Source organism: Arvicanthis niloticus, chromosome 6 (genome assembly GCF_011762505.2).
Source record: "Arvicanthis niloticus isolate mArvNil1 chromosome 6, mArvNil1.pat.X, whole genome shotgun sequence".
Taxonomy (NCBI): domain Eukaryota; kingdom Metazoa; phylum Chordata; class Mammalia; order Rodentia; family Muridae; genus Arvicanthis; species Arvicanthis niloticus.
In genome coordinates, this window is record NC_047663.1 from 71,418,381 (window position 1) to 71,440,554 (window position 22,174).

General features: G+C 40.1%; 1 protein-coding gene across 1 annotated transcript; it reads right to left on the reverse strand.

Annotated features, from left to right (window-relative positions):
* Positions 1-11,478: 11,478 nt before the first annotated feature.
* LOC117711213 (olfactory receptor 2Y1-like) lies at positions 11,479-21,588 on the reverse strand. Its single transcript, XM_034506716.2, has 2 exons — positions 21,146-21,588; positions 11,479-13,253 (listed from the first exon to the last, which is right to left on the reverse strand). Exon 2 carries the CDS (start codon positions 13,241-13,243, stop codon positions 12,308-12,310), a length of 936 nt encoding a protein of 311 aa, XP_034362607.1. The 5' UTR covers positions 13,244-13,253; positions 21,146-21,588; the 3' UTR covers positions 11,479-12,307.
* Between the last annotated feature and the right edge of the window lie 586 nt (positions 21,589-22,174).

Genomic DNA, 22,174 nt, shown 5'->3' on the forward strand with positions numbered 1-22,174 from the left:
ATCACCACCAGGGGGCCCAGACAAGGGAGCTAGCCTGAGTTTACCACCAGTCCAGTGCCTTGCAGGCTTTAGGGTTGGGCAGACCTTGAACAAGATGATCCCTGTCCAATGCCATAATGTATGACAGGGGCATCACACTCCTGAGAACCAAGACACTCAGAGACCCCAGGCACCACTGAGAGCAAGAGCAAGAGATCGGTAGAGAAACGCAAGAGAAAGACACACAGAAGGATGTGAGCACCATGAGGAGAGGCAGAACTGGAGACTCGAGGGTGGTGAGGGACAGCCTGGTGTGAGTAGCTGGTGATGCCACCTGAGTCCATGGTGGGGTCCTGGCCTGTGCTGCTAGTTGGGGGACACATCTGAGTCTGTGGCCCTGCAACAGCAGGGGTCTATTACCACCAAAGGCCAGACATACATTCCTGGCCTGTGTTGCCACCTGGGAACATGTTGATGTCCGAGAGCTCTGCAGAACTGGCCCCACCCCTCACCTGGGCATCCTGGGAGAGCTGGCCCTGGAGACATAAAAGCAGGGAAGCTGACCCCACTCCAATGCAGCTGCAGAGCTTGGGAGAGTGGGCCCTGCTCCTCACCTGGGAAGCACAGTAGAGCTGGCCCTGGTTACAGGGTTGTGGTGAGCAGGCCGAGGACATGAGAGGTGTCCCTGTCCCCCACCTGCTGCAACACCCAGAAGAACAGGGCCCTGCACCCAGGCAGTGCAGTAGAGCCGATCCTCCTGGCAGGGGTGCAGGTGGGCCAGCTGCAAGGGCATGAGAGCAGGAGAGCTAGTGGGCTGACCAGCTCAGATACCTCTTAGGCTCAGATCCAGGGCTTTGAATCGTCCCATCTCAACATCTACCCCATCAATGAACTCCTGGAGTGCATGAAGGGGACAGTCCTGCAGATCCAAAACTGCAGGATCTCCGTGACACAGGGCAACCACAGGGTATCTGAGAGGAGTCCCAGTGAGGATCCAGTGTTGATAGAGTAGCAGAAGCCAGACCAACGAGTCATTTCAATGAACATTTGCAAGCGAAGAAGTGTGGACAGAAGGGTGTACTATGGGACACACTGTGACACACTACAGATGCCTCAATGAGATTTTTAGTTTGTCTTTGTTGCGGACTTGCAAGGGTGGAGAGCAGGTATGAGGGAGGGAGGGATGAGTGGGATTGGGGTGCATAATGTGAAATTCACAGAGAACCAATAAAAAGTTAAAAAAAACTTGATATAATTTTATTTGAAATGTGTTGGAGTTTGTTTCATGGCTTATCATATGATCTCCTCTGGAGAATGGCCCATGCACTACTGATAAATAAATATTGTCTGCTGTTGTATGAAATATTCTGTAGATATCCATTAGGCCTATTTGTGCTAGGGTAAACTCAACTTCTCCATTTCCTTATTGATTTTATACTAGGTGATTTGTCCATTGTTGAAAGTAGAGTATTATAGTCCTCTGGTGTGGTATTGCATAAGAGTCCATTTTTCCATTTAGATATATTGATGCTTGTTTTTAATATATGTTTACTCTGATGTTAATTTTATATAAACTGGTGCATACCTTTAATTCCAGCACTCCAGAAGCAGAGGCAGGCAGATCACTGAGTTCGAGGCCAGCCTGGTCTTCAGAGTTCCAAGACAGACAGGGCTACACAGAGAAACCCTATCTTGAAGCCCCCCCCCCAAATAATAATGATAATAATAAATTATATATGAATATACTACATATACATAAACAAATAGATGTACATTTATAATTGTTATTTCCTCATGCTGAATTGATCCTTTTATCACTGTCTCTTCTCCTCTTTCCCCCTCCTGAGTTTCTTGCTATACATTGTGGGCTAGTCTCAAACTGATGTTTCAGTTTCCTGAGTGCTGGGACCTGAACAGGCACTAGCTATGGCTGGCTTCTTGGGTCTTTGCATGGTCTGCTTTAAAGAAGTCTATGTTCATTGTAGGAGAAGAGTTCATTCTAAGGAACAAATAGCATCAAGCCATTCACCCTGTATATTTTAATTGGAAAATTTAACTCATTTATAGCAAAGGTGTCTGCAGATGTTCTTGTTACACCCATTAGTAAATTAGCCCTCTGTTGTGTTTCTTTCTTCCTTTCTTAGGTCTTTTCTTTTTTCTTCCCCCCCCCTTATATTGGATATTATATTTACATTTCAAATTTTATCCCCTTACCCCATTCCCCCACCACCCAGGAACCCCTTATCCCATCCTCTCTTCCTGCTTCTATGAGGGTGTGCCCCCACTTACCCCCCACTCCCACCTCTCCACCTTCAAATCCCCCCCACTCAGTGTTCAGCCTTCATGAGACCAAAGATCTCCTCTCCCACCTATGCCCTACAAGGCCATCCTCCCCTACATGTAGAGCTGGAGTCATGGGTCCCTCCCTATGTGTTCCTAGGCTGGTGGTTTAGACCCTGGGGAACTCTGGTTGGTTGGTATTGTTGCTTTCCTCAAGGGGCCACCAACCCTTTTAGCTCCTTCAGTCTCTAACTTCTCCATTGGGAACCCTTGATCAGATCAATGGTTAGCTGTGCGCATCTGACTCTGGGTATGTCAGACTCTGGCAGACCTCTAAGGAGACAGCCATATCAGACTCCTGATATGTTGTTGACATCCATATCAGCATCTATCTTTGGTGACTGCCCATGGGATAGATACCCAGGTGAAATGGTCTCCAGACGACCCCTCCTTCAGCTTCTGTCCCACACTTTGTCTCCACATTTGCTCCCTTGGGTATTTTGTTACTCCTTCTAAGTAAGACCTAGGCATCCACACTTGTTCTTCCTTCTTCATGAATTTCATGTGGTCTGTGAGTTGAATATTGGCTATTTCAAGCTTTTGGGTTAATATCCGCTTATCAGTGAGAAATACCATGTGTGCTCTTTTGTGATTGGGTTACCTCACTCAGGATGATATTTTCTAGTTCCATCCATTTACCTAAGAATTTCTCAAATTCATTATTTTTAATAGCTGAGTAATATTCCATTGCGTAAATGTACCACATTTTTTGTATCCATTCCTCTGTTGAAGGACATCTGGGTTCTTTCCAGCTTCTGGCTATTATAAATAAGGCTGCTATGAACATAGTGGAGCATATGTCCTTGTTATATGTTGGAGCATCTTCTGGGTATATGCCCAGGAGTGGTATAGCTGGGTCCTCAGGTAGTGCTATGTCCAATTTTCTGAGGAACCACCAGACTGATTTTCAGAGTGGTTGTACCAGCTTGCTATCCCACCAACAATGGAGGAGTGTTCCTCTTTCTCCACATCCTTGCCAGCATCTGCTATCACCTGAGTTTTTGATCTTAGCCATTCTGACTGGTGTGAGGTGCTATCTCAGGGTTCTTTTGATTTGCATTTCCCTGATGACTAAGGATGTTGAGCATTTCTTAAGGTGCTTCTCAGCCATTTGAGTTTCCTCAGTTGAGAATTCTTTGTTTAGCTCTGTACCACATTTTTTAATGGGGTTATTTGGTTGTCTGGAGTCTAATTTCATGAGTTCTCTGTATATATTGGATATTAGCCCTCTATTGGATCTAGGATTGGTAATGATCTTTTCCCAATCTGTTGGTTGCTGGTTTGTCTTATTGACAGTGTCCTTTGCCTTACAGAAGCTTTGCAATTTTATGAGGTCCCTTTTGTCAATTCTTGATCTTAGAGCATAAGCCTTTGGTGTTCTGTTCAGGAACTTTTCCCTGTGCCTAGGTATTTGAGGGTCTTCCTCACCTTCTCTTCTTAATTTCAGTGTATCTGGTTTTATGTGAAGGTCCTTTATAAACTTGGACTTGAGTTTTGTACAAGGGGATAAGAATGGATTAATTTGCATTCTTCTACATGCTGACCTCCAATTGAACCAGCACCATTTGTTGAAAATGCTGCCCCTTTTCCACTGGGTGGGTTTAGCTCCTTTGTCAAAGATCAAGTGACCATAGGTGTGTGGGTTCATTTCTGGATCTTCAATTCTGTTCCACTGATCTTCCTGCCTGTCTCTGTACCAATACCATGCTTTTTTTTTTTTTTTTTTTTTTTTAAATCACCATTGCTCTGTAGTGTATGTTGAGGTCAGGGATGGTGATTCCCCCTGAAGTTCATTTATTGTTGAGAATAGTTCTCGCTATTCTGGTTTTTTTGTTATTCCAAATGAATTTACAAATTGCTCTTTCTATCTCTATGAAGAATTGAGTTGGAATTTTGATGGGGATTGCGTTGAATCTGTAGATTGCTTTTGGCAAGAAGGCCATTTTTAATATATTAATCCTGCCAATCCATGAGCATGGGAGATCTTTCCATCTTCTGAGATCTTCTTTGATTTCTTTCTTCAGAGATTTGAAGTTCTTGTCATACAGATCTTTTACTTGCTTGGTTAGATTCACTCCAAGATATTTTATATTATTTGTGGCTATTGTGAAAGGTGTCATTTCCCTAATTTCTTTCTCAGCCTGCTTATCTTTTGAGTAGAGGAAGGCTACTGATTTGTTTGAGTTGATTTTATATCCAGCCACTTTACTGAAGTTGTTGATCAGGTTTAGGAGTTCTCTGGTGGAAGTTTTAGGGTCACTTAAGTATACTATCATATCATCTGTAAATAGTGAAATTTTGACTTCTTCTTTTCCTATTTGTATCCCTTTGACTTCCTTTTGTTGTCTAATTGCTCTAGCTAGGCCTTCCAGTACTATCTTGAATAGGTAGGGTGAGAGTGGGTAGCCTTGTCTCGTCCATGATCTTAGTGGGATTGCTTCAAGTTTCTCTCCATTTAGTTTGATGTTGGCTACTGGCTTGCTGTATATTGCTTTTACTATGTTTAGGTATGGGCCTTGAATTCTTGATCTTTCCAAGACTTTTAAGATGAAGGGATGTTGAATTTTGTCAAATGCTTTCTCAGCATCTAGTGGGATGATCATGTGGTTTTTTTTCTTTGAGTTTGTTTATATAGTGGATTACATTGATGGATTTCTGAATATTGAACCATCCCTGCATTCCTGGGATAAAGCCTACTTGATCATGATGGATAATTGTTTTGATGTGTTGTTGGATTCAGTTTGCAAGAATTTTATTAAGTATTTTTGCATCAATATTCATAAGAGAAATTGGTCTGTAGTTCTCTTTCTTTGTTGGGTCTTTGTGTGGTTTAGGTATGAGTGTAATTGTAGCTTCATAGAACAAATTGGGTAGTGTTCCTTCTGTTTCTATTCGATGGAATAGTTTGAAGAGAATTGGTATTAGGTCTTCCTTGTATGTCTGATAGAATTCTGCACTAAAACCATCTGGTCCAGACTATTTTTGGTGTGGAGACTTTTAATGACTGCTTCTATTTCTTTAGGGTTTATAGGACTGTTTAGATGGTTTATCTGCTCCTGATTTAATTTTGGTATCTGGTATTTGTCTAGAAAACTGTCTATTTCATCCAGATTTTCCAATTTTTTTGCGTATAGGCCTTTGTAGTAGGATCTGATAATTTTTTTAATTTCCTCAATTTCTGTTGTTATGTCTCCCTTTTCGTTTCTGATTTTATTAATCTGGATATTGTCTCTTTGCCCTTTGTTTAGTCTGGCTAAGGGTTTATCTATCTTGTTGATTTTCTCAAAGAACCAGGTCCTGGTTTTGTTGATATTTTATATAGTTCTTTTTGTTTCTACTTGGTTGATTTCAGCTCTGAGTTTAATTATTTCATGTCGTCTACTCCTCTTGGGTATATTTGCTTCTTTTTGTTCTAATGCTTTCAGGTGTGCTGTCAAGTTGTTAATGTATGCTCTCTCCAGTTTCTTTTTGTAGGTACTTAGAGCTATGAGTTTTCCTCTTAGTACTGCTTTCATGGAGTCCTACAAGTTTTGGTATGATGTGTTCTCCTTTTCATTAAATTCTAAAAAGTCTTTAATTTCTTTCTTTATCTCTTCCTTGACCAAGTCATCGTTGAGTAGAGCGTTGTTCAGTGTCCATGTGTATGTGGGCTTTCCATTGTTTTTGTCATTATTAAAGACCAGCCTTAGTCCATGGTGGTCTGATAAGGTGCAAGGGATTATTTCAATCTTTTTGTATCTTTTGAGGCCTGTTCAATGACCAATTATATGGTCTATTTTGGAGAAGGTACTATGAGGTGCTGAGAAAAAGGTATATTCTTTTGTTTTAGGGTGAAATGTTTTATATATATCAGTTAAATCCATTTGGTTCATAACTTCTGTTAGTTTCATTGTGTCTCTGTTTAGTTTCTGTTTCCATGACTTGTCCATTGCTGAGAGTGAGGTGTTGAAATCCCCCACTATTATTGTGTGAGGTGTAATGTATGCTTTGAGCTTTAGTAAAGTTTCTTTTATGTATGTGGGTGCCCTTGCATTTGGGGCATAGATGTTCATCTTGGTACATTTTTCCTTTGATGAGTATGATGTGTTCTTTCTTATCTTTTTTGATTATGTTTGGTTGAAAATTGATTTTATTTGATATTAGAATTGCTCCTCCAGCTTGTTTCTTGGGACCATTTGCTTGGGAGATTGTTTTCCATCCTTTTACTCTGAGGTAGTGTCTGTCTTTGTCACAGAGGTGTGTTTCTGTATGCAGCAAAATTCTGGGTCTTGTTTATGTATCCAGTCTGCTAGTCTATGTCTTTTTATTGGAGAATTGAGTCCATTGATATTAAGAGATATTAAGGAAAAATGATTGTTGCTTCCTGTCACTTTTTTTATTGTAGGTGAAATTATGTTTGTGTAACTATCTTCTTTTGGGGTGTTGGAAGATCACTTTCTTGTTTTTTCTACGTTTTAATTTCCCTCCTTGTGTTGGAATTTTCCATCAATTATCCTTTGAAGTGCTGGACTTGTGGGAAGATATTGTGTAAATTTGGTTTTGTCATGGAATATCTTGGTTTCTCCATCAATAGTGATTGAGAATTTTGCTGGGTATAGTAGTCTGGGCTGACATTTGTGTTCTCTTAGGGCCTGTATGATACCAGTCCAGGATCTTCTGGCCTTTATAGTCTCTAGTGAGAAGTCTGGTGTAATTCTGATAGGTCTGCCTTTATATGTTACTTGGCCTTTCTCCCTTACTTCATTTAATATTCTCTCTTTGTTTTGTGCACTTGGTGTTTTGATTATTATGTGACGGGAGGTATTTCTTTTCTGGTCTAGTCTATTTGGGTTTCTGTAGGCTTCTTGTATATTTAAGGACATCTCTTTCTTTAGGTTAGGGAAGTTTTCCTCTATAATTTTGTTGAAGACATTTACTGGCCCTTTAAGTTGGGAGTCTTCACCCTCATCTATACCTATTATCCTTAGGTTTGGCCTTCTCATTGTGTCCTGGATTTCCTGGATGTTTTGTGTTAGGAGCTTTTTGCATTTTGCATTTTCTTCGACAGTTGTGTCAATGTTTTCCATGGTATCTTCTGCATCTGAGATTTTCTCTTCTATCTCTTGTATTCTGTTGGTGATGCTTACGTCTATGACTCTTGTACTTTTTCTTAGGTTTTCTATCTCCAGGGTAGTTTTCTATCTCCAGGTTAGTCTCCCTTTGAGATTTCTTTATTGTTTCTACTTCCACTTTCAGATTTGGATGATTTTGTTTAATTCCTTCACCTGTTTGGTTGTGTTTTCTTGCAATTCTTTAAGGGATTTTTGTGTTTCCTCTTTAAGGGTTTCTACCTGTTTACCTGTGTTCTCTTCAAATTCTTTGAGAGTGTCATTTATGACCTTCTTAAAGCCCTCTAACATCATCATAAGTGATTTTAATTCTGTATCCTGGTTTTCCAGTGTGATGTGGTGTTCAGGGCTTGCTATCGTGGGAGAACTGGGTTCTGGTGATGCCAAGTAACTTTGGTTTCTGTTGTTTACATTCTTGTGCTTGCCTTTTGCCATTTGATTAACTCTAGTGCTACCTGCACTCACTAGTTCTGACGGGAGCCTGTCTTTCCAGGTATCTTGTTTGTGTCAGAACTCCTCAGGGTCCAGATGTCCCTGTGATCCCGTGATCCTGAGCTCCAGCTGCTCTGAGTGCAGTGTCTCCTCTAGGATGTCTCAGGATAAGGTGTCTTCATGAGAGCAGACCAGCTAGGTGTTCGCTGCTCTGAGTGCATTGGCTCCTCTAGAATGTCTCAGGATATAGTGTCTGCTGCTCTGAGTTCCATGGCTCCTCTCGGATGTCTCGGGGTATGGTGTCTCCTGCTCTGAGGTTAGTGGCCTCTCTAGAATGTCTTGGGATACGGTTTCCACATGGGAGCAGACCTGCTGGGTGTCTGCTCCAGCCACAAGGATCCGGAGAGGGGCGGAAGGGGAGTGGTATTCCGCAGGGGTGGGGTTTGGGTGCCTGGTGGATCCTGCGAGCTTCCTGCTCCCAGTTGTGGTTCTGGGGCATAGGGCAGTGCGTGACTGATCTTACCTGCCTCTCTGAGGTCTGTGGCCTCTCTGGGATGTCTCGGGATACAGTTTCCACACAGGAGCAGACAAGCTAGGTGTCTGCTCCAGCCACACCTTTTCTTTTTTTCTATTAGTGTACTATTATTACCTTTATATCACTTGTGGCTTGCCTATTATAGATATTTCCTTTGTGGTAACCATAGGGTTTGCAATGATGTTCTCACTATGACATTATTTTGAAGCAATAACACCAAAATGTGCACATAAAGATAAAGACAGAAAAATGATATAAATAAAAGTATAAAAATCCAATACAAACACTAATATAAAAACTCTGTGCATCCCATCCCTCCCACAGTTTGAATTTTTATATACTGACTTCTCTCTTTTTTTGCCCATCTTTTCCCATACGGATGTAATTGTTTTTAGTTTCCATATGATGACATGGTTTACCTACATAGCATATTCATATTAGAATATTCCGAATTTGTATAATTACTCTTACCAGTGAACTTTAACCCTGCCTCCCCAGCATTGTCCTTTGGGTTGTTAATGCCTATTTTATGGAAAGCTGAGAACTTTCAGCATTTTATATAGGAAAGGTATGTGGAGCTATAGTTAGTCGACTTCTGTGAGTCTGGGAGTGTCTTTATCCATTTTCATTTTTAGTGTGCTGGGAGGGCACCAAGGCCTATGTCTCAGCTGATGTCACTGCAGGTTAAAATATGAATCTGTCCCATATTGGCACAGGTTTCTATGCATCACTAGGATAAGTCAATAACTCCATCCACAGTGGCCTGGTTTTAGCTGGGCTGCATTATGCTGGCAGAAAGGTGGTGAAAATAGTTCTTTGCCTGCCAAGGCTGATGCTAATCTAGGCCTGCCCCAAGTCTTATAAGAACGAAGTCCTGTGTTGTCCAGGGTAGAGGCACATTCGAGGCTATGAATGCAAACTAGTACTTGACTTTTTATTACAGTTGTGTACAACTGATTATACAATAGAATATTCTGGTTTGAGGGCAGGTCAAAGGCTCTCTGTAGACCACTGCTTGGATAAGAGGGACATTGATGTCTTCTTGGTGTTGGTTCACTATGATGGCCCTGTACTGAGCTACAAAGCCAAGCATGGTTTCTACGCCTGGATGCCCAGCAGGCGGGGTCTTGTCCACACTTCTGTTGTTTAAGATTAGGGGTATGGCAACAGTCCACTATCCATTATGCTAATGTAGCCCTGGGACTTTTTCTGGAGAAGCAAGGGTCAGAGGGCTCCATATAGCACCAAGCTTCACCTTGGTGGCTCTGTACTGGGTTTTTAGGCTAAAGACTTGACTTAATTCCTTCTCTTCCCTCTAGGTGGAAATCATCTTTGCCTGGGCTGCTTGCAGTTAGGAGCGAAGTTACAGACAACACTTTCCCTCCTGCCTTCTTGATGCATCCCTTAAAAAAAATTCATCATCCATTATACTAAACCTAGGCACTATGTGCCTTCATCTGGCCTCTGTAGCTGTTATGAAGTATTAACAATCATTTGTTCTATGAATACATTTCCAACTGTGAGAAAATGATGACAAAGAGATCCTAGATACCCTCTCACTCTCTCCAATATCCACACATGTGCAATAAATCATTAAATACATGGGATGAAATGACACTGGGGAACATCACTTTCTTAAAAAAATCCTTTAGCTAAGAATTATTTGGACTGTATATGACTGCCAGTAGAAATGACTGTCACTAGAATATTCTGTCTTCCTTATGTGTGTGTATGTATATATACATATATATATACATATATATATATACATTATATATACATATATACATCTTATATACATATATATGTATACATACATGTATCCATGTATATACACACATATACACAAATATACATATATACATACATATGTACATATATTCATATATAACCTCCTACACTCCTCTCTCCCTCTTTTTTCTCTTCTTTTCTCCCATGTTACTATTTTGTTATAATTTTTCTTCTTATATCATCTCTCTATGTGTATTGTTTTTGTTTGAGTTTTTCTATTCTCTTTCTTTTCATGCAGTAAATAATTTTTGTATGTGTAAGCCACTAGTTTTACTTTTATTTTAAATTTATATATGATGATGTGTACAACTATAGGGTACAGTGTAATAATTTAAATATTCATGCTACATGAAATAATCAAATCAGAGTAATTTGGATTTCTATGGACTCAAAATTTTTGTTATTTCTATGTGTTGAGACTCTTCTATTTCATAATTTTGAAATATATAATGGAATTTGAAACATAGTCATATTTCTGGGGCATAGAAGATGAGACTGTCTTCTACTATATAAGTGAATTTTGGTATCTATTAGTCAATTAGTTCCTGTCCCATGTCACCCTTATCCCCAGGCCTCCAGTGACCAGTGCCCAATCCACCATTCTTATGACATCGACATTGTAAATGTCACTGTATGAATAAGCAGCCCTGGTGTCTGACTTTCTCTGTCTTGCTCATTTCACCTACTGTAGCAGGATATTTATTCTGCTACATTGTATTCTCAGTGGAGCTCACTGAGTAGGCAGTAGAAGAGGAGGTGGAGATGGGAGAAGAAGAGAGAAAGGGGAGGGGAGAAAAAGAGGAAGGGAGGAGAGAAAGAGAGGAAAGGGAGGAGAAGAAGGAGGCTATGGACCATGGAGAACCATGGATGGGTCAAAATCTGTCCTGGGTAGCAACTTCTATCAAAAGTTTAGATATTGGGTAACAACTCTAATTGTGTGGCCATCTTGTTAATTGAACATTTCTAAATATAAATCCTTTAAATAATCACTAAACTTTAAGGGTCTTATTTCTATCAGGTACTGTGAGGATGGCAGATATTGTCTGGGGTTCAGCTGAGCTTTGTGGATGCAGTGTGGGGGATTGGCAAAGCATCCCCCACGCTGTCATCTCATGGATGCCAGGGTCTGTGCATCTAGCTAGCCAGAGCCCCGGTCAGAGCCGAGGAGCAGTGGGAACATGGTGGCTGCCCGGGAACAAGCTGGACTGGGTGCCGTTTTCTAAATATCATTCCCTACAATTTACTGTAATATCATCCAGTTCTAACCACATTGCTGACTATAAAAAGACTTCATTCTCTGTATGACTGATTGACATTTTATTGCATATAAAGGACCACATTTTCTTTGTCCACTCAATCACCGGTGGACATCTGATTGATACCTTATCTCTACTATGAAGAAAAATGCTTTAAACATGGAGGTTGAAGAGAAAAAAGCTTTCTGTATCATACCACATAGCATGACAGCAGCTCATGGTGGAGTTGAAGAGATGCTATTGCCTCTCATTTTTTCATTCCACACCATCCTGATGCTTCTGACATTTTTCTAAGTAATTAAAATGGTATCACATCTGAATATTGATGTACCTCATGGAGTACTTCTGCTCATGCTTTCCTTAATTGACACATGTATATTGTAAAAGAGTATCCATCATAAAAGACAGTAGAAATGGGCCATGAGTTAAGAGTGGATAGAGCTAGGGTCATACTTACTTAGGAAGGACATGAAAATGCTAATGACTGCCTCAGGCACCTCACTGTCTGCATGGCATGACATGATGAATGACCATTTGGGAAAGTGTTGCTATATTGAATTTGATCTTCTTTCACTATCAGCAGTGCCTAGAACCCATCTTTATTCTCTCCAGAAGGATCACTGTATCTTACTCTCAGACTTATTCCTCTGGAAAGTTAAGATAGGAATCAACATGCTGCACAATGCCTTTAAACACGATGCTAGGATGATTGTCGTGAGTTCATCACTATCGACTTCCAGTTAAGACAGGAGATGAAACTATGAGGTCTGGGGAAGGGTGATTTAAAAACCCTTGGTTAAAGGAGAGTATGTGTTTCAGAATATGAGTGTTGTTATACAACACTTTATTGCTCCCCGTTCTCTCTTCTATGCTGAGTCTGTGCCTCTCCCTAGCACCTTCCACAGAGCCCCCTTCACATCCTTGTTCCTTAGGGTATAGATCAGAGGGTTGAGCATGGGGGTGACTACAGTATAAAAAAGGGCAACAAACTTCCCCTCACTATCAGAATACCTGTGGGCAGGTTGGAGGTATGTGGAGATGGCTGAGCCAAAAAACATGGCAACCACCATGAGGTGGGATGCACACGTCCCGAAAGCCTTTCTGCGACCAGCCATTGACTTGATGTTCAGCACTGCCCTGGCAATGTGAGCATAGGAGCCTAGAATTAGCACTAAAGGACACACTAAGATTATGACTCGGGCCACAAACAAACTGACCTCTGTTCCTCCTGTGTCCTCACAGGCCATCTTCAGGAGAATAGGTAGCTCGCAGAAGAAGTGATTCAGTTGGTGTCCACAGAGAGGCATGGCCATCACAAGGCTTGTCTGGATCAGAGAGTTCACAAAGCCTCCCACCCAGGAGAATACAACCAATGCTCTGCAGAGAACAGGGTGCATAATGGTTGTGTAGTGCAGTGGGCGACACACGGCAGCATAGCGATCTATAGCCATTGCCACCAAAAGCACACACTCCGTTCCTCCCAGTGAGAGCACTATGCAGAGCTGGGCCACACACCTTCCAAAGCTGATGGTCCTGTCAAGTCCAGAGAGATTGACCAGAAGCTGAGGCACAGTGCTGGCAGTGTAGCAGAGGTCCAGGAAGGAGAGGTGGCAGAGGAAGTAGTACATGGGTGTGTGCAGGCGGAGGTCCAATTGAGACAGGATGATGATCATGGTGTTGCCAAAGAGAGTCAGAGAGTAGAAAATAGAAATGAAGGCAAAGAAGATGGGTTCTAGGTGAGGCCAGTCTGAGAAGCCCACTAAAATGAAACCCTCTTCTGAACTTGTGTTCAAACATTCCATAGTCTTCCACCTGCACCAACAGAAGACATATCAATGTTATCCTGTTATGAAGAATATTAATTATTCTTCAGAGCACCAAAATCACATATTTGAGTTGCTACTCTGCTCCATTCCCCTCTCTAAACCATCTAATTCATAAGTCTCTTTTTCTTTCAAATTAATGACCCTTATTTTTTTAATTGTTGTTACATTTTATCTATCTATCTATCTATCTATCTATCTATCTATCTATCTATCTACCTACCTATCACCTCTTCTTTAGTCTGGAGGTTACTAACTTGATAGTGGTGTGGCCTTAGATTCTACTAATTCTTATTTGTTTGTTTTATGGCTTTTGTCAGGCTCAGTCCTCTGGATTGCTTCCTTGTCTGAAAAGAGAGATGATGTATTGTCATTCTTGTGGCCTGGACATCAGGATACAAAGCAGTAATGTGGAACCTTTATCAAAAAAATCCAGTGTGTGTGATGCGAGTCCTGTTGTTTTGGCTTCCTCTCTTTTTTAGTCTCCAAGACAGTTGTTTCAGGACTTTGAGTCAGAGAAGTAAGCTGTCTGAGTTTGCAACCTCTGGGTTCTTACTTTCCACCTCTTGCTTGATAAATGTGGTCAATGAACCAATTCTTGGAGCCTTGACCTGCTTCTATCTGTCCCAAAAGACTAAGTACCATATGAATTTCTTCTGGGAAGAAACATGTATATTTCTTTTGATGAATCTCAGTAGTTTCTTGCTCTTGCAGCTAAACATTTTTTTTTTTTTTGTATTTTGTTACAACAGTTCTTTTGAACTTTTCCATTTGAGATCCAACCTCCTTGGAAATAGCAAATAGTGTGAAAATACATACTAATGCCTTCTTTAATGTCACAAGAAGTGATAAACTCATGTTGCCTTTTCATGACATGTGGACCATAAATACATTTTCTTGAGTGAAACATTGAATATTCCATAATCTGTGAGAAATACTTTAGCTTTGTAAAAAAAAATATGCTTGTGAGTGTTTTGCCTTTATGTGTGTCCATGGACCATACCTGGTGGTATGTACATGTACCCTGTGGCTACCTGATGCCTGTGGAGGCCAGAAGAAGGTGTCAGATCCTCTGGAACTGGAGTTGCTCATGGTTGTGAGCTACCATGTGGGCGCTGGGAACTTTATGTGGGTCCTCTGCAAGAGTGACAAAAACTGCTGAACCATCTTTCCTACACAATAATTTATTTTTAAAAATAGGTTCCTGAAGATTAACTACAAGCACATTTGGATAAGCTATGGAAATATGACAAGCATTCAAAATTGCTTTTTTTTTTTTTTTTTTTTTTTTTTTTTTTTTTAGAGATTGTTGTGCTAAAAGTTAAACAAAAGCACAAGATTTTAGGTGTTCAGTGTAGGGCTCTTTGATTTCCTTAGTTAAGGTTGTTCTTATTATGTATTGTATTTATTTTATTGATGTTATCAGTGGACTACTTTCCTTTTCTCCTGGTTGTTTTTGGGAACATAATTTATTTTTTGTGTGGCATTTTTACTGTAAGATTTAGCTGAATTCTTTTATTATTTCTGCCAGTTTTTAAAATTGCATTGAGCTTCTAGTATGCTCTGTTTACCAATGGCTCTCAACCTGTGGGTTGTAACCTCTTTGGGGATTACATATCAGAAGCAAAATTGCAGCTATGAAGTAGCAAGAAAATAAATTTTATGGCTTGGTGTCACCACAGCATGAGGAACTGTAATAAAGGGTCACAGCACTAGGACGGTCACGAATCAGGAAGGTTTAGATGGTCGTGTCATTTTCAAATAGTTGATTTTACTCCACCCTGTTTAAATTTGTTATCCTTTATTTGTCCATCTTGGGGAAACTAGATCTACATGTGCATAAATATCAAAATAGACCCATCGCCTACCTACTGCACAAATAGCAACTGAAAGTGGGTTATATAGTTTTATTTATAACACCCCAAACTGAGTGGAAAAAATGATGGGCTTCATCCTGAAGTTGATTTTTGTCAAAAAAAATTTTTTTTTAAAACCTGTGCCTGCAAACACAGTTGAAACAGAGTAAAACCTACAGTGTAACCTACAGGTTCTTGGTGATCTTGATGTAGAGGCTGTACACACGTTGGGCAGAGGCTACATGGGAAGCCTCTGTACACTATTGCTATGAGTTAAACTGCTCCAAATCATTTATATGAAATGATTCTAGGAATAATAAGCATTTAGACAAAAGAAGAGATAAATACTTGCTATGACAAATAAAATTGTAGATAATTTGTTTCTAGGAAACTTGTCTTGGAAGAAATGATACAGATGTCATTTGAGAGGAGCAATGTGAGGTGATGTAAGGGGCCACCTTGGACCTAAATAAGTAAGCAAGACCAGTATAAAGGGAGTAAGCATAGGTAAATGTGTTCTTCACTTTAATTGAGCTAAGAAAAATAATCATACAAATAATGAATCCTACGCATCATAAGAAAACCTACAGAATCAACTAACCTGGCCCATAGAGGCTCAGAGACCTAACCACCAACCAGGGAGCCTGCATAAGACTCACCTAGGCCCACTGCACATACGTAATGGTTGTGCATCTTGGTCTTCATGTAGGATTCCTAACAGTGGGAGCAGGGTCTGTCTTTGACTCTGTTGCCCTCATCTGGGACACTTTCTCCCTACTGGGCTGCCTCTTCTAGCCTCAAGAGAAGTTGTACCTAGTCTTACTGCAACTTGATATGCCAAGGACAGTTGGTATCCATGGGAGGCCTCCTCTTTTCTGAAGAGAATGGGAGGAGGAGTGGGTAGGTGGGGTCAGTGAAGTGGGGCAAGGACTGGGAGGAGCAGAGGGAGGGGAAACTGTGGTTGAGATGTAAAGTAAGTAGATAAATAAATATGTTAATTAAAATATATATCCTATGAGTATTATGAATGATGATACAAAATAAAAAATTTGATAGTGTAAGATACTATTAAAATATTTATATTATCTTATATTTTTATTGTTTTTATGCTTATTTATGTTTGTATCTGTGTGTTTTTGTACACATGGATGTCCACAGAGACCAGAAGAGAGTATTGGATTCCATGCTGGAGTTCCATGCAGCTGTGAGCTGAGAACTGAACTCTGGGACTTTGGAAGAGCAACAGGCACTTTTTAACCATTGAGCTGTCTCTCCAGGCCCATATTTTAACATGCATATATTGTCCGTTTTGAAGAATATAGTTATGTAAAGGTAGAAGACCAATCATAAATGCATTTATTTTAAAAAGTAGGAAACTTGAAAAACTTATTTACCAAGAAATGAGAGGAAAACCAAGTGATTGTTGATAAAACATGGAAATAGAATAGTACAAAAATTGTTCTCTAAAGGTTGATGTTTTATTTTCCTTTTCTCTTTCTTTTTTTCTTCCTTCCTTCCTAAAACAAAGTTTTGCTCTACACCCAGGCCTACCTCCAACTCCCAGTTCTCCTACCTTAGCCTCCTAAGTGATGGGCTTATGGGGTCATATTGGTAATCATATCAATCATATCAATCAATTATTAAGATTGAGTTTACAGGAAAAGCTTAACAATTATTAAGATTGAGTTTATTGGTAAAGCTAACAGAAATAAGCCTTTCCTTGAGAGAGCTTTTTCTTAAGTCTACTATGAATAATTTTGGCTTGACTAATTTCTGCCTTGTCAAGTTTACTGAGAGAGAGGATCATCAATGAACCTGTCAATGCAGATTTAATAACTTCAAAAAGATATCTTGACACTCTGAAAAACAGGATGAAGTATGAATTATAAACACAAAGTATATCTATGTTGTTTAATTAGTGTATCAAAGCTGTTTTGATTTGGGTAGTCTTTATAGACAACATCTTGTCAGCTCATGGATAGGTCAACGCAGACCAGTTCAATAATTGTTTTTATTCCCAGATTTTGAAAGTTCCCTTCTGTGGGTTTTAGTTTACTTAGCTGTAAAATCAAAACGACAATTGGACAGGATTTGGTTGACAGGATCAGACTGACATTAAAGGCTCTCAACCCACTCCTGTTGGTAGCATAGCACACTACGCTCTCAGCCATCCGAAGGCGGAGGAATGAATGGGTTGGAAGTCATCCTAAACTACACAGTGTTTCTTTCCCAAAAGGAAAAATAACCAATGAAACACAGCAAAAATAAACAAGTAAAAAACTACAAGAGTGCTTCAAAATATTCCAAAAATATTCAACAAGGGTTGTCGAATGAATTAATAAAAATGTTAAGTTCCTCAGCACTATGCCTCGTGCACACAGATATCCCAGCGATCTTTTCTTCCTGTGTAAGAAGAATGAAGAAATCTGCAGTGTTTTTCACACAGTGATTTAACCATTCCCGCTCTAGATTCTTATTAATGGATTCTGGAATTACACAAAACACTATATTTATAGTTGAAGAAATGTTTAGAATTCTAATTATATGTATATGTATGTCACACTACAGTATAGAAGAGTTTGACTCTTCTAAGCTAGAATTAAAAAAGTATGCCAAAGAAGATAGAATCGAATAGGAGAAACTGAATTTAAATTCACAACTTCTATTGGACAAGCATAAAATGGGATGGGGGGGGACTTACAAGTTTTCCAGCTATTTGCTAAGACATTAGAAAACACAGATGTAACAGTGTAATGGCCAGAGACTAAACACAAGTCAACTGTGTCTTCCCAAGTGACTGTAGCCAAATTCAAGACTAAACCAGACAACCCTTCTCACAGAGGATCTTAGTTTAGAATGAGACCAGAGAATTGTTCCTGCAATTTTTTTTTTTGTAATCTGACACATGCACAGAATATTCTTCATCCATAGGACTTTCACCTTTATTTCTCAGCCCCATGTTTCTATTTTCCTGTGGACATAAGCACCTATTTCTGGCAGCATGCAACCCGCTAGTGTCCATGATTAACATGCATGTGTATGGTGCCCTCTCTTGTGTAGAATTAGTTTTACTCTGTCTAGAATAACAGTTGGCATAGAAGAGCGCTTTAGAATAAAGTGTATGAGCCCCCAGCATCATCCTGAAGTAACCGGCATGTCCTTAGACAGGCACAAAGCCTTGAAGTCAGCTCAGTCTTGCTTAGTGGGACAAAGACATTGTCTCGCTTCCTGACATTAGTTTTTTCTAAACTCCAGGAATATGGTGTACAAAGACACAGTCCCAAACTATGCAACCTCAAGTCCAAAGTATTTTATTTCTCTGTCTCATCATAGTGATAGGCAAATTCTTCTGCCTAACCAGGTCTTTGACCCCTGTGTGCCAGCTGTGAGTCCCTTGCTTGGTGTATGAGTGTTTCTTTCTCAGCCCCAGTGCCCTACTGACAGTTGGCTCAGCTACAGAATCACAACCACCACAAACACCCGAAAGGACACATTAATGCTCACCCAATGTTGAGGCCAGCTCCCTGTGTTTAGCACAGCCCTCCTCACTCTTCCTGCACTGCTCCTGTGCCTGCTATTCAGTGGTCAGGTGCTTCAGCTGTGATACCCACTAACCCCTTGTTAATATTTTCCTCCACTCTTCATTGTGGCAACACCTAGGTTCCCACTCATTCCCATACTTGGTAATTATGGAAGGAAGATATCCTTGGGAAACATTTTCCTGTGTGCGTGTGTGTGTGTGTGTGTGTGTGTGTGTGTGTGTGTGTGTGAGAGAGAGAGAGAGAGAGAGAGAGAGAGAGAGAGAGAGAGAGTCAGAGTCAGTCATAGCAGGCTTGTGGAGGCCAGAGGGCAGCCTTTGGGTGTCAGTGCTCACTTTCCACTGTGTTTGAGACATGTTGTTCATGTCTGTACCTGTCAGACTCACTGGCCATGAACTTCCTAGGGTTCTCAGTCCACTTCTATCTCACTGTAGCAGCCCTGGGATTACAGATGTGTGCTCTACCAGATCCAGCTTGGACATGGGTTGTAGGATCCAAACTCAGTACTTTATGCTATCAAAGCTTGCACTTTACCCACTGACTCATCTCTTCAGCCCCAACATTTCCATTCTGGAAGAACAATTAGAGCTCATTTCTCACACAAACACTCGGTCACACATTATTACTCCCAATCTCATAGCATGTATTACAGTGGGGCTTTGACCATGATCACACTAGCTCAGGGTTTGGGCAGTACCAAGCCTTTTTATGGGAGTCTAGCAGATGTAGGTATAGAGGCAGGGAGGCCACGTTAGGGAGCACACAGTTGAACACAGACTTCCTTCTAACTGACTATCCTCTGAACACCGAGGAAAGTAAGCACAGCATGGGAGTTTCCTGAGCGTTAAGTGTCCATTTGTTCTCTTCATGATAAAACAATTAAAGGCATAGGGTTATGTTAGGTTCACATATTTGGTTCCCAAAGGCCCACATTTTCTTTTCAGGCATTACTGAGTGTTTGAAAATTTAGAACGCTAAGAAAGACAAAGGACTCTTTAGTCTTCACTGGTCACAGAATACTGAATACATTGCAAGTTCGAAACACTGGCTAAATATACAGACTCAGAGGACAGTAGAATTGATCAGACAGCTTTAAATACCCTAATGAGGCTTTAGATTGGAAAAGAGATTACACAAAGAAACACTGGTTTGAATCTGTGTTCCAAGACTGGCCTTAGGTTAAAGGTGAGGACAATTTTTTACTCCCCTAAAGCCAACACTCAGATTGGGGGTCAAACTTACAGGGAGGGAGATTGGGATTGTCTAAGAAGAAAATCTGTAAAAGAATGGAGGGGTTCTAAAACAAGACTGTCTGGAAAGGAAGCCTTATTCTTGATACTCAGATCTTTACCGGCATTCAGAGGTGACCTTCAGACTTCGTTATAGGATATCTGTAGTAGGTGAAGGCTGTGTTAGCTGGTTTGTGACATCTCATCCTGCCCTGATCTTTACTTCCTTAATGCTAATGTGTTAAAAAAAAAAAAAGAATTCCTCCTTCTAAGTCCCCTGGTGCACAGAACTTTGAGATTTCTATATTTGTCTTTATTTATTATAAAAATTAGCTTTTATCTATTTGTCTGGCTGTGGTTCTCTATGTCTATGAATATCTTCATAAATAAGGTGAGAGCCTTATTCTGATGAACTGGCAGGTCAAATGGAGATACATTCAAGTCACACAGTTAAATTTTCTCAATAAACAGAAGAGGAAGGTTGATAAACTCCTTCCTAATCATCTTCTTTGTTTGGCCAGGTATTATTCCACATTGCACTTTAGTCCTTAAGTTTTTAAGGCAATCTAAAAGTCTCTTCTGTCAAGCAATCCAATAAGAGCACACCCCAAAATTTCAGTACAAGTCCCCTAAACTGGGATGGGCCAGAGTGAGTGTAGCTGATGTTTAAATCGTGAGTTCATAAATGTCTTACTTTCACTGTGACTCTGCACACAGAACAGGGTGGTCTCCATCTGTGACGAGTTTCCTGTGTGTGTGTATTCCTCCAAGAAATTCTTAGTTTATTACAACAGCCCTGACTGCTCATTTCCTACCAACTTGTAACTATTTACTAATAGTAAATATAAATATAAATATAAATATAAATATAAATATAAATATAAATATAAATATAAAATATAAGTAATATAAAATTAAGGTCTATAAGAACCTTAATTTTAAGTTCACCTTCACCATGTATATTTAAAAATTATTTCCCTTATTTTAGTAGCTGGAGAAAAAAGATGCAAGTATGTTTTTTGAAATTTTTTTGATATGCTGCATATGAAGTAGGTACAGGGTATATACATAATAGAAGATAAAAAATTCTAATGGGGTAAATTATTTTTCCATGAGTTTAACATTTCTTTGCCCTGAAACTGGAGACTGAACACAGTGGAACTCATTACTGATTGTCCACCACAATAGTTTTTTTTTTTTTTTTTAATGCATTATGTTTTACCACGAATCTAAACATCTCAAGCAGTCAGAACGTACCTGGAATTCAAGGTTGGAAAACTCCGACTTTTAGTTTTTTCTAATGTACTGAGTTTGAAGAACAGATGAGACCCACTGGAGAACTGAGAAATCTTATGATGTCTGAAAGACACCTTTTTCCTTGGTCCTAATTTCACCTGTGGTGGGAAAGACTATGACCAGAGCTCCTGTCCTTGAGAGGTCAACATAGCACATCTAGGAGAAGATGCTGAGGGGCATGACTCTGAATGTAGAAGCATCCACCTCAACATCCAAGTGCATGCTACACCAACCAACTGATGTCAGGAAGCAGCCGGCATATTTTCAAGCCTCCTCTTGGTCCCAAGACTACATACTCGTTATGCCCTGAGGACATTTAGAAGCATTTTTTTTTTTTTTTATTTGAGTCCTGTTCCTGTAGCACTGAGCTCAGGGTCTTGCCCACACCAGGCAAGTACTTTACCACTGAGTAATGTCCCCAGTTACATTGAAGCATTTTTAAAAAGCAGTGGAGAGTGAGCGGTTTAAAAAGCATGACCTTGGAGACCTGGGGCTCCACAGTGGCAATTACAATGAACTTGACCGGCTCCAAGATCTGCCTTGAGTCCCTCAGTACTTTCTATTTGCCTAGTTCTGTCAAACCTACCTGACTTATTGTGTATTCTCAGGACAACTTCTCACTTGATCACTCGATTCTGCAGCCCAAGATTCCTTCTGATTCCCTACTTTGACTCCAGTCCCACCAGCCTTTTGCTAGACAGACTAATTCCACTGCTCACTTGAAGCCTGCCATGTTCTCATGTTACAGCTGTCTCCCTTCTCTGGAGTCATCCCGTGATGCTCGTGTATTCCTGGATAATTGTTCCATGGATCCAACTGAAACTTGATGAGTGAAGTTTTCATTTTTTGTTATAACATTTAATGGATCATCTCTTCATTTTCATTTTCAACATACTCATAAATTCACATATTCTTTTTAAAAGCAATGCATGGGCAAATGGCATTTTTTTTCTCATGGTATAGAAAATAAATGTTAATATCCAAAGTTAC